Below are 13476 nucleotides of genomic sequence, written 5' to 3'. Positions count from 1 at the left end.
ACAAATATGAAATGCGAACGGCAATGTTTAATTTTCTTAAAATTTTCTGATTCAAACTTTTTTTTCGCTCCCGGACCGTGCTCCAAACCCACTGACTCGCAGCGGATAGTTCTGGAGAATACAGATAATTCAAAACCTCTTTTAAATAGATGGTAGATGACCCTTCACGTTCATAATATGTTGAATTGCAATCATAAGCTTTAACTACAATAATAAATCTGAGGGCACAAAGTTTATCACTTTGAGTACTTATTGAAACAAGAAATCTAGCCTAAGTGCAGGGGAATAAATTGCAAAAGTGGCTCGTAGTCACACGCTCTTCTACATATCAGTGAAAAGTTACATCCATCGTCTGTGAACGTTTGTAAAACATTTGGTCGCAATCCAGTTTTTGTTTCACGAGTAAGAGGTGAAATTTGTGATATTCGACTAACGTAACCATATTTCCGTCAAACATGTCAGCAACGAATGTTAGCAGTAAACTAAGAAATGAGATAACTATAGCTTTGAAATTTCTCGACGAAGCAAGATTGAAAATTTCTCACCAATTTGATCGTAATGAAATCGCTGGAAGAGTTTTATTAAAGCTGTCTATCACATTGAAACAAATTCACTGTCCATTCGTTTTTTACTTTGCCGCTGACCATTTTGTTTATTGGCTCAAGCCACTTTAAATTTCTCAGCAAGTGACCAGTTGTTTGACCAGCAGGCGTTTTGTGACCCTCGACTTGCAAGCTGGTTTAAACATTTCAACATTAATTAATTGAACTGAGCTTCTGTTCCCGATAGAAAATGAAAAGGTTATATACTGGACTGACAGTCATCCACCTTTTGTAATCAATCTTCTCCTTCAACAACGTCATGAACGCCTGCTGGTCAAAAAGCTGACAGTACTGATCAAAGAGTGTTCGATCCTGCCTGGAAAATCGCTGAGAAATTTAAAGTTGTTTGAGCCAATAAACAAACTGGTCAGCGGCTAAGAATAAAGGGTGGACAGTAAATTTGTTTCAATGTGATAGACTTATCTCGCTATATGACAGCTTGAATGCATCTCTTCCAGTATGACGTGGTCTTCGCAAAGTGAAAAACATCGGTCCAATAACCTACCACTAGTTTCGCAAACGTAGTACATTTTATAGGAACATCTCATATCATTCCATTTCCGAGAGTGCGCTGATGGCCAAAAATGTGCACAATCCTCGTTTCCTCCAAGATTGTTAGGCTCTTTGCTATACCAGTTAGTGTACCTAGCCCGACTTCCATCAACCCACATCCAGCGTGACATGTCCTTGCGGTCCCTGTGCAAACCAATCCATGTCTTTTCTGATATTTTAGGGGCAAGGGCTTGTTGTTCCGCTCGCGACTTCACCATTGCAAGCTTCGATCCCATTGCCTCACAGGCAGATTTTGCCGCATTCCAGTTAAAGGTTCCTGTAGATGAGATCTTGTAACAAGAGTCTTGTATGTGCATCCAATTCTTTGGACATACTCCTGCAGTGAAATATTAAGAATATTGGCTAAGGCTTATCCTGGGGGGTTACTAGCCAGGATGATAGCAAATTAGCGGAAAGTAAATGTAAACTGGAATTGGTAGGATTCAGTGCTAATTTTTGTATACAAAAACAAATGAAATGACTAAAACGAACAAAGGAACAAATTTAATGGTTATCCAGCAAATTAACAGCTGAAGAGTTTAACAGATCTGATAATAGTGGGCAAATCGGCAAAGTCCTCCTCACCTCTCAAAATTTGCAGAATTAGGTTTTGCATTTCTGCCTTGAAGATAGATATTTTGCGTGATCGAAGACTTACGGGGAGTTTATTCCACAGTTTTGTGCCAAATCTTGCAAGGGAGTTGAGTTGTTTATTTAATCTGACCAGAAAAAGAAGATCTTATGCAGTAGGTACTGAATGTCAGAGGAAAGCGAGTCTAAAAGATTAGGTGGAGCAATTTTATTTTAAACATTAAAATAGAAACCGATTTCTAGTAAAGCATGTTAACTGGAATAATTTTAGAAGACAGGAGAGCAGCATGTGCCTTAACTGTCAACAACGTACATCAACCGAATAGGACGCTTTTGTAGGACTAAAATTTTATCCAAGTTGCATTAAGCATTTCGTCCCTATACGGGAAAAGCATACGAAAAAAAGCTTTATATATCGTAAGAAGTGTACTGCTGTATAAGCCTATCGTGTTGCAGAAGAACTGTTCGATAACAGCTGACAGACCTTTCAAATAGCAACCAGGATTTTCCAGCTCAGAAAGCCAGTTATGAATGAGATCGAGTAAACAGTAGGTGGCGGACGATCCTTTGAGGCTTCCAAATTGGCAAGTGGTAATTTACTCACCAACGTTCTCGACGATCTAGGAGATCACGAAGTCTTCCAAGACTTTGGGCAAGATAGAGGTTAGGGAGATGGGCCGTTTGTCGATCTCGCATTGGGATTGTGTCACCTTCAGGGTGGGTGTGATGTTGGAGTCCTTCTCGGAGAGTCAGCACCTCACCAGAAAATAGGGATACGCTAAAAATCAACCTGACAGGCTTGAAGGCGGACTCCTTTTTAATTCGTAGTGGTATGTTATCAGGGCCCATCGCCTTATTAACCTGTGCACTCAAACTCTTCTTACAAACCTCATGTGAATGCACTATAGGCACTTTCTCCGTAGGCGGTAAGAAAGCTGGAAGGCATGAAGTGTTGAGTGGCGGGATATCACGAGCCACAGTCGCAAAGAACTGGTACAAAGACTCTGCAAGTTCACCTTCTGACAGGACAGAACAGTCACGCTCAAGGGAAAACTGTGACGGCTGTTAGAGCGTCCCGACTTGATGTTCACGGTGTTCTACCACTACCGCACATCGTCCTTTCGTGTATTTTGAACTTTCACCACGTCGAAATTCCTCTTCCTCAGTTTGGTCTAGTCTGGACCTTGCGTCTGTTAGGGCGCCACATTTGACCATCGCCAGAGTGAAATGATCTGACGCTGCTTTCTTAGCTGTTATATATGTGCAGTAGTCCAAGGTTTGTCAGTTGGATGAAACCTGACCGTTTTGTCTGGAAAGAAATGGTCAATGGCAGCGCTGACGTCAGCAGTGAAAGAAGATACTAGATCGTGTGTAGGGGGATTGGGTATAAGTCCAAGGAAACACTCATTGCGGCCCGTCTTTAATTCCTTTGCGTTGGAGAAGCTTCGCCGCTACATGTCTTTTGGGGGTATATTCTGAGTCTTTAGGCTCTTTAGCGGTTCCTTTTCTTTGATCGTAGCGAGGAGATGTAATAATGGTGCAAAGGAATGTCTCCTAAAAAGAACAGAGTTAGAGCACATTGCCTGATTATTCCTGTGTGATATTGCGCTGATGTTCCTGCTAGGGTTTTGCTTTTAGAAATTCCATTTGTTGTCGCACTTTTAGACCTTCTATGAAATAGTAAACTTGAGTGTTCTCTTCCATGTGTGGTGAGCCGTTTTAGTTTGATTACCATTATCTCCCAGTGGTTTATATGTGCGCTGGTTGTATCCATTTACGGTTTCGAGGAGATTTTAGTCTCTTTTACAGTGGGTTTCGCCCTTCCTAGCTTAAGCTTGTATGCAATCTTTTTGGTCCTCCCAAATGTATGTTCAGCCGTGTCTAGCTAGGCTGTTTTACTCGTGGGATCGAGAAATATGTTAATCTTACAACTGATAGCCCTTTATACATTTAACCATTGGTCGATATCGTCAAGATTTTCTTTTGCGGTGTTTAAGTCCTTGTCAATTACTCGCTGTGTGAGGTTCTAATGGTTTGTGACATTGTTGAAGTAGTTCCTTGTTTACTTTTAGTGCATGCGCTGGTTTCTCTCGAAGACAAGTGCGGTCCTACTGCTATTCTTGTTATCTTCGCAATTTATACGAAGAGCCAATGGTGAACAGTATTCATTACCAAAGTCCGGGAAAACAAAAATTTTTTTGATTTGAATTTTCTTTTCTTTCGACTCTTTCGCTTCATGGAATCGGAAATATTTTTGTCTTCTAGGGAGTCTTGAACGGGCATGAACTGATTCCACGCTGGAACAAAAACACTGGCGGAAAATTGTGGAGGCAAAATTCAGGTAATGGAGCGTTGTGGATCTGGAAGGATGGCTTCACCTTTAACGAGCCTGTTGAATAAAGGAATCGTTTCTAGGATCGAAGCTGATATCTATGGATTCTTGGCCACTACGTCTGCTTCATTGAGTGTAGAGAAATGCTGTGGAACTTCCGTATTTCTTAGTGCTAAGAGCTTTTCTGTTCACCGGAACTAGCGTTATTTTCCTGTGGAGTGACATGGTTCACGGAGACAAAACGGCAATGTGGCAAACGTTCTTCTTAGGACTAGAAATACGTGAATCGCAAAACCTCGCGAAGCTGGGGCTGGGTGGAAAGCCCTCTTTCGTGTTGTAGCATCAAATGAGGAGATTAAAAGGTTTCTGAACATAGCAACTATTTTGATGAGCATGGTCTTTTCGTAGTTCCACAGGCTAGTTTGCGGTTAAAAATCTATTTCTGACGCGATGAAATGTACAACGGGCGTGCAGCGCTGTCGTGTTCGATGAATTTATTTCCCACGGAAAATTATTTTACCGCGGCCACAAAACGTGTAATTTCTTCAGTGCAATCTTTCACAAAAAAAGATTTCTAAAAGAAAGGGAAAAGATTCTGGAGAGATAGTTCTGTATCAAGTGAATATTGATGAACATTGCAGTTGAAATTTGATCATGCACGCATATTTTTTCCGATGTATGCAAATTTTTTTCAGACGACGCCAGACAGTCTGACGTCATTCAAGTGCGGACACCTTCAAAGATATAAACATATATATATATATATATAAATATATTTTTCGCTCGAATTCGCGCGGCTTAGCTCCGCTCGGGCCGGCTCGGCTCGACAAATTTATTAACCTCGCTACGCTCGGGCCTTCGGCCCTCGCTTCGCGAGGAATAAGTCCTCAGTTGACTTTCATCTTTCATGTACTTGTCCCATAAACACGAGAAATGTTTATCGGATGTCCCTCAAATTATACCTTGGAATTTTTTCGAAAACATTTACTCAGCGGAATTCATTAACGAAGAGACGTTATAATAGTAATTGTCTTTACTCCCGAACTTGGGCAACTTCCATGTTTACGCTCCAAGAGGTTCAAGTCTGGCGTATCACTCCAACGCAAATTTAGGCTAACGTCAAAGGTTTTCCTCCAACCAACTGATCCCGTTGACTAAGCATTCTCCACTCAGATCACTGTGACGATCCATTATATTTCCCACTCAAAACACCGGAACTGACAGACCGTGGACCATCTGGGGTAGACAGGCGGGAATAAGCACTCAAATCGGGAAACCAGCACGCCACGACTCTCTTCGCTTGCTTGTTACCTGCGGGCTCTGCAACCACTGGTTTCCAAGGACTCATACGCATCTTGGCTCCAAACGTAAGTCATTATTCTTTCGATAAACTTATCCCGAATGTACAGTAAGGTGAAAAAACGGATTAACTTACAAGAGCGCTCCTTTTATGGTAATATTTGTTCGAGTATATCATTTTGGGTTGCAGCCGAATAAATTCTATTGGATAACTTATGAAAAAAATCAGTACAGTCTTGAAGAGCCTAGTCAGTGCGATGGGAAATTAAAATGTTTCCTTGGCCTAGGAAGCTGACCAGAGACAGCTTAACTCTAAAGCAGGTGTACCAAGGTGAGTTGTACTTGAAACAAGGCGACGCTTACTTGCTATTTTGATATTAGTCACCTTCGGTGTGGACACAATTAACTGGAGTTTTAAGTATTATTCATTCAGGCGTAGCTTACGTTTTGTTTACAAGTGCATCCTTACAGGAACTTTATTTCACGCATTGAAAGTAATTTTTATAAAGGATTTTTAAAACAACCAACTATTGGAATTTACTCCGTGACAAATTCATTACCAAATCAAGGCGGTCGAGTGTGGTCCAATTACGCATACGTATACAAACAAATCAGCCTACCTTGAGAACTGCTTCGTAAGGCAAACAGCGAAAATCCAACCAGAAATATTAGTAGAAAGTAATCACGAGCCATGAACTCGACACCGGCAAAAATACTCAATAAAAGGCTTTTAACTGCTAATCGTAAACAGCAAAGAGATTTGCCAGAAAATGCGGAATAGCGGATGGAAGTGTTTCTTTATTTTTACGATGACTATTTCATATTCTATAACGGGTTTTATCTCGTATGTCTTTACTGCACTTCTCGTTCATTTGTGTCACGTGGTATCAATACTGGGTGATTGTTTACTATCCCGAAGTGTCAGTTTAAAGTAAAACTAAATATTTCATTTTTTGTCTGTGCTCACGACAGGCCATGTTGATTGTAGTAGGCTAATGTTTTATGTTTCACTGCAAAATGATTTTAAACTAGTTAGCAGTCATCAAATATAAAAGGAGACGAGTAAAAATACAGCTATGGTGAGATCACCTCCTCTGATCACGTCAATTTGATTTATTTCGGTACGGCCTACCGTAACGTTTATCAGTGCGACTAACCCCGCTTACATCGTTCTTCGTCGAACATTGAAAGAAACCGAAAAAGAGAAAGAGATGGGACTTCAACGTTGGCTTAGAAATCGTCTTGGGACCATTGTTTTTTCCGTCTGTAGTTTAATTAATGCCATTATTAAGTTCAATTTCATACCCCGACAATTGCATCTCAAATTTATTATTGCGCAAACTGATTAATAAATTGTGGATGTGGTACATAGAACTACAGTCGACTCCCGATAACTCGAACCTTCAAGGGAAATTGAAAAAGGTTCGAGTTATCGGGAGTTCGAGTTATCGAGGGTAAAATTATATAGAAAATGACCTGAAAGGAAAGGAAAATTGGTTCGAGTTAGCGCGAGGTTCGAGTTAGCGAGGGTTCGAGTTATTGGGAGTCGACTGTATTATCAAGTAAAGCATTCAAGAAAAACTCCCTACAGAGACTAAGTTGTACTTTGAGTTTAAGGGGCCCAGAGATGGAGCTTAACCGTAAGCGCACTGTTTAAGTTAAGAGGAAGTGATTCTGACTAAAACGTGGTTGTATACATCGAAATTCACGAACCGTAACATACTGATGATTATAAGCCGTACTTTTATCATCTTCCTAAATACTCTCCTCTCTCTCTGGTCAGTCGCCGATCGGCCGGTGTATTTTTTCTCCTCGAGATTCACTCTTTTATACAATTGTCACTGATGAAAAACGTAAATATGAATTAAGAAGATAAGAACTTTATTTCACCTCGGTAAATAAATAGTACACAGGTACTAGTTAGACCGAGCTAAAACTACATATTACAATAAAAAAAGAGGAATTATATTTAAAAAAATACTTATATTCGTAAGTATAGACAAATTAAAGTAACGTAAACTGAACAACCGGTCGGCAACGATAACATCAAGCAAAGCGTCGAAGCAGCAATAAAGCAGAAGTTGCTTGTTAAACCCGTGCATGAGTGCTTATGTTTGCCAAAGACTTTATTTTTACTTGAGGCCTCAGGGTGCGATTTGAGTGACATAACGGAACTCAACTTTGAAATTTTAAACATATCTGTCCATAAACTTTCCCCGCGGGCTTTGGAGATGAATATATGAATGGAAACTTCAAATTAAACATTATTGCCACTTGCCACCAAAACTAATCTTCTGAAAGTTGATTGGGAAAAATGTTTTGCCCAGTATCTTCAGTTCATCTCTAAAATCACTTTGTACAGAATAATTTGTCCTCGAATTCCCATACAAACACCGTATTTTAGGCCACAACTGTCAAAATTAATAATTGGCTGCCAATTCATGTGAAACGGCCTATTAGACAAAAATACAGTCGAAGCCCTCCACTCTCGTAAGCCTGGCTAGTTTCACCACTGTGAAACCCAGTTTGTAATCAAAAGCTCTCGTAAGCGACCACTTCCATAAGCGACCGCGACCACTTTTGGAAATTACCAGCCAGTCCTTTCCCTTGTTTTTAAGCTCTGGTAAGCGACCACTCAACGATTCTGATACGTCTCTTTAATAAAAGTATACACCTCGTTATCAAATTTATAGCACTGCCTAATAATGTTCGTAGATAAAGATCTGGTAAGCTCTGAGCTGGTACTGTGACCAGCTACTACTGTTTCAGCTTTTGGTCGCTTACGACAGTGCATGGCTCATAAGCTACCAGCTCTAGATACGACCACTTTTTCCAATTCCCTAAGTGGTCGCTTATGAGAGCTTCCAAATGACTGTAATAATGCGCCAATTGAGTTATAAATCACAGTTATCAGTGAACAGAACTGCTCGATTAATTAGCCATGGTTCTTATTTTCAACGAAACTGAAATATTTTAAAAGTTACAATTTTGAAGTCAGAAAAAATAAGAAAAAACTGTTGATAGCTGAGTTTAATCGTTTGTTTCACGATTGAGTCACATAGATGTGGATCGCGACGTTCTGCTGGCCTCAGTTGTTCAAAGAGCGGATAAATCGCTATCCAGCGGATAAAATGTACTCCAACCAATACATTTTATCAGCTGGATAGCGATTTATCGGCTGGATAGAGTTATCCGCTCTTTGAACAACTGGGGCCTGGTCTTCATCAGGCGATGGTGTCGACTGATTGCGTAACAGTGTAAGTAGCACCTTGGTTTGTGTTGATTGGTGCGTTTCGATCCTCTCTTAGGTTGTTGTCGATTGGAGGATTTCAATCCTTGTCGTTCAGACTAGAAATTGTTTAAATTGTAAACATAAACATTACCAAAACTAAAATAACAGCCTCTGCGGTGCTACCATACGTCAAAGGGTTGTCAGAGGCTCTTCGCCGTTGCCTTCAACAGTAGGTCATAAAGACAGTTTTCAGATCTGACACAACACTTAGATCACACCTAGTGCGACCTAAGGACACTGTCGATCTTGCAAAGCAAGACGGAGTAGTCTACAATATTCCCTGCGAGTGTGGCAAGGTCTATATTGGAGAGACGGGAAGATCTATGCATGAACGAATTGAAGAACACGATAGAGACACACGGCTTGCTCGAACCCAATCCTCCACCGTTTCAGAACACAGCAATGCGACGTGTCACTATCCGCTCTGGGATGAGGTTAAGTTTATTGACCGAGACCCACATTGGTACACCCGTAGGATTAAAGAGGCTATTCACATAAGACTTCACCCTGATAACATCAACAGGGATAATGGAATTGAAATTCCAGAAGCGTGGATGCCCACGATCAAATTAACAACACAACAGACAATTTCTAGTCTGAACGACAAGGATTGAAATCCTACAATCAACAACAGCCTATGAAGAGGATCGAAACGCACCAGTCAACACAAACCAAGGTGCTACATATTCTGTTACGCAATCAGTCGACACCATCGCCTGATGAAGGGTCGAAAAGTTGTGATCCAAGCGACGAGACAAACTATTAAACTCAGCTATAGAAAGAACTGTTTTCGTAAATAAATGTATTAACTCAGTTGCACAGTTTATTAAGCTTTAATCATCACAATGTAATCATAAAAGTAAAGGTAGCCATCTTAACTTGATTGTATTTGTATTTTCTAATGAGTAACTGTAACATAAAAAAATTTTATGTGTATGAATTAACTAGAAATTGACATCTTTGCATTCGTTACTTAGCGTAGATGAGAGCCACTAGTCTTTGGCTGTATAGTGTATTTTTTCCTTCATAAATAATTTTTCCTTCAATAACAATATATTAACATATTTTTGTAATTTTCTTATGCCCTAAATTAAAATTAACGAGACAAACGAGTATGAGTAAACAATAACAAATCCATACCACAATATACAATATGTAAACTATGTGCATGTTTTACAGGCAAGCACAATAAAGGGTAAAAACGGCTTCTGGACTAAAACAGAGTTCCAAATATTTGGTCTCTGCTTTTTATCTCAAGACATTAATACATTTCCCCCTTTAACTGTACTGCTCATTATATGTGCTGTTCATGTGATCATGAATGTGCGGCGATAAAGTTCGATTCTCCCTGTATATGTTCAAAGTCTCAGGAGCACGGTCTTGTGAATTAACAAGGTCCTTATTCTTATGTTTTCTCAAAGTAGCACAGACAAGGGGAGATTCACTAGTCATGTCCCAATAATTTAAGTAGAGTCTGGTAAACGAGCAGGAGTGCTTTATCAAGCTTAAAACACGAGGCGAAAGCCTAGTGTTTTGGACTTGATAAAGCACGAGCTGCGAGTTTATTGAACGGCTGCAAGAAGTCATGCCACAGAGATATAGATAAATGACATGAATGCGTTAAATGAAATAATAATTTTTCCCAGGAATGAAAGTTGTGCAGTAATCAAAGTATATTATATTCAGCTTGAAAATGTGGTTATTTTGCTGACGTTGAGCTTCAGATAACTTTGAGCAAAAATGCCTCCAAAACGCGCCTTTTGCGAACCAAAACGTACAGCAGGGAAAAGCTTAATTGAATAGTTGTATTCCACGAGCTACGCAGTATGCTACAAAGCTGTCCTTCAAAATATTTTGTGAGTGGCAAAAATCAAGAAAAAATAAACGTGCTACCTTGGAAGGAGCAGGTTTCGTGGTCGACCTCAAAGTTTAAAAACGGGTAAGAACATGAACACAGAAACCTGGAATTTTTTGCCCCAAAATTCGTCCAGGGTGTGTGTATAGAGGATGAAGAAAAGTACCCCCAAGAAGTTTGCACAGTATTTGCTGTGGATTGCAGCGCCATTTGGAAGTTTGGAAGAGGACAACGTAAGTGACGCTATTAAATTGTTGAACAAGGATGAGAGAAGGTAAGGAGTAAGATTGTGAAGGTGCAGATGCAGTTTGATTTACTTAAAATTTACTTAACAACTACTTAAGGTTCCATTTTCAACAGGCTTCAATTCAAGCCTATCGGAAAACTGAGCTCTTTATGAAACATCAAGACTTGATATTTTTGCCTAAAAAAATACGTATCACATGCTGGTTGTTTTTATTAAACCAGCACTAAATGTCTTGAAGTTAGAATTTTCTTGCCTGGTTGATGGAATGACCAGTCACTATTTTCAGTCAAAAAGATTTTCCTCTTGAGGGAACCCTTTTAACAGCTTCTTTGCAACAGTAAGCCACTCATTGATTTCCATTTGTTAATGTTGTTCTAAAGTTCAAAAACGGTGATACTGAAGGAGTTGTCTTCCTGTGACTCATTCTTTACTGACATTGGCTCAGTTTTCATAGCATGTGTTTTTTTATGCTGCTTGAGTGTTTCTTGTGATGTGTCATGACCAAATTCTTTCTTTCCTCTGTGTGTCCTTGTATGCCTGTTAAGGTCACCACTAAGATTAAAACGTTTACCACAATGCCCACATTGAAAAGGCTTCTCTCCGGTGTGTGTCCTTTTATGTTGCATAACATGGGGCGATTGTTTAAAACGCTTGTCACATTGGCTGCATGCAAAAGGTCTCTCTCCACTGTGCGTTTTCTTATGTTGTTTAAGATGTTCCGACTGTTTGAAGCACTTGTGACACTGGCTGCATTCATAAGGTTTTTCTCCGCTGTGTATTCTTGAATGTCTCTTTAGCATTGCCGAGTCTGCAAAGCACTTGTTGCACTGATCACAAACATATGGCTTCTCCCCACTGTGTGTTCGCTTGTGGCGCTTTAAACTTCCCGCTTGTCTAAAACATTTGCCGCACTGGTCACATTTAAAACGTTTCTCTCCACTATGTAAACTTTTATGCCGTTGAAGATATTCTGCTGCACTAAAACACTTGTTACACTGACCACATTTATAAGGTTTCTCTGTACAATAGGTTCTTATATGACTGGTCAAATTCCAAGCGCAGCCAAAATACTTGCCACAGTTCTTGCATTCAAAACGCTTCGCTTCTGCGATTGTAACTGCATTTTCCATGTGACCAGTTTCAGTGAAATTCTTGTTGTTATTAGTAGCCATAATGCTTCCTTATTCACCAAACCTTGAAAAAGAACAAATGGAAGAATTGCAAAATATGATTAAAGCAAAAGAAAGCACTACACTAGTCATAGAAAGGCCAGAGCTGGAAAAAACATAGCATGCCGGCATGGCCCCAATGACATAAAAATTCGCAGAGTACCTCTCCTGGAACTCGGAAACTCTTACACTTTACCAAGCCATAGTTCAGTGTATTTTGCAAATATCCTAAACTAGAGTAGACATCACAACGCCCTACCCTATCCCAGACTTGCCATTTTTGAGAAGATGTATAGCTATCACTATTACGGTCCAACAAGCACTAAAATGACAACTTATAATGGACTCAAGGCAATTCTTTTCAACCTGCAGTAGATTTTTTTGCATGAGGGTTTGAATTCCTTCCAAAATCACCGTCCCATTACCGTCCCATTACCGTCACCATTCCCCATTACGATGTTAGCAGATTTTTACTCCACAACGAAGTTCAAACCAGCGGAAAAATCCTGGGGCAATTCTTTTTAAGAGTTGAAATCTGGCAAATCTGAACCAAAAAACAAAACTGAAAAAGAAAGAAAGAGAAAGAAAACCGTCGAAATACACTAAAGGTTGGTTATGTACTAAGCTATTCATGAGATCAATTTAAACTAAATTCTACATTCGACCTAAATTCTTCATATGCAGGTATTAGTTTCCTAATGTAACTATGATAACCTATCCTGGGCCGAAACTCTGTGCTTTTTCCCACATAAAACGGCTTCAACACCATAGTGTTCAGTGCAAAATGTACTCACATAGCTTTAATACATAGCAGTAATCCCCTGGCCAGTGTGGTACTGTTCAGTATAGAAGGACGTTGTTTTCATTTCTAGCTTCATTAGCATATAGTGAGAGCAGTAATGTCACCTATTTTTGCTGTCACTTTGGAAAGTCAAAATAATATCTTTTAACGATGAAAAAAAGTCATATTTTTATAAATGGAAATGTTAAGATAATGGTCCAGTTTCATTCATTAGTGCATCAAGAAACTAGTATAACTTATCTTCTCCTATCATCTCCCGCTTCCTTTTGAGCAGAAAGAAGAGATCTCTGCAAAGCGTAGCCTCCCTCGCAGACGCTCTTTTGGCTCATCACGCAATCTTTCTTCCCCAAGGTTGGGAGGAAAGATTGCATGACAAGCCAAAGAGGGCATCTACGAGGGAGGCTATGCAAAGCACTGTTGCTAATCACGTTCCAGTAGTTTTAAATTATGCACAAATTATGATGCAACCCTTTGGTGAGCATGTTTACTTTGGTTTGGCTCTGCAGCTGTTGGGATTTTACTTGAACAACAGTTTTATTCGCAGGGCCGGAATCTTTTTGGTCACATTGGTGTTGGATCACAGATCTCACAGGGTTAATACCCATTGAAGGGTTTTATGCAAGACTAATTTAATTTGTACATTGTAACAATATTGTTTTTGCGTGACACTGTCACAGCCTTATGGTGCACTGACATCATGGCCTCGATTTCAAATAAAGGTTAGCTGCCATCTTG

At 39.8% G+C, this 13476-nt stretch overlaps 1 protein-coding gene across 2 annotated transcripts in view; it reads right to left on the bottom strand.

Annotated features, from left to right (window-relative positions):
• The window catches only part of LOC146473961 (E-selectin-like), a 109234-nt gene extending 103035 nt beyond the window's left edge, over nucleotides 1–6199 (bottom strand). For both annotated transcript variants that reach the window (XR_014866338.1, XM_085118010.1), the window contains exons 1-2: nucleotides 5997–6199; nucleotides 1108–1491 (exon numbers count right to left, since the gene is read on the bottom strand). Coding sequence is in view for 1 of the 2 variants with exons in the window: in XM_085118010.1 (XP_084974136.1) it covers nucleotides 1108–1491; nucleotides 5997–6069 (457 nt within the window). In the remaining variant the exon portion in view is untranslated. The remainder of the gene's footprint in view (nucleotides 1–1107; nucleotides 1492–5996) is intronic.
• Nucleotides 6200–13476: the final 7277 nt, after the last annotated feature.

Source organism: Pavona decussata, unplaced genomic scaffold (assembly GCF_977016875.1).
Source record: "Pavona decussata unplaced genomic scaffold, jaPavDecu1.1 SCAFFOLD_92, whole genome shotgun sequence".
NCBI lineage: Eukaryota > Metazoa > Cnidaria > Anthozoa > Scleractinia > Agariciidae > Pavona > Pavona decussata.
Note: the sequence above shows the minus strand (reverse complement) of the source record. Positions and strands in the feature narration are given on the sequence as shown.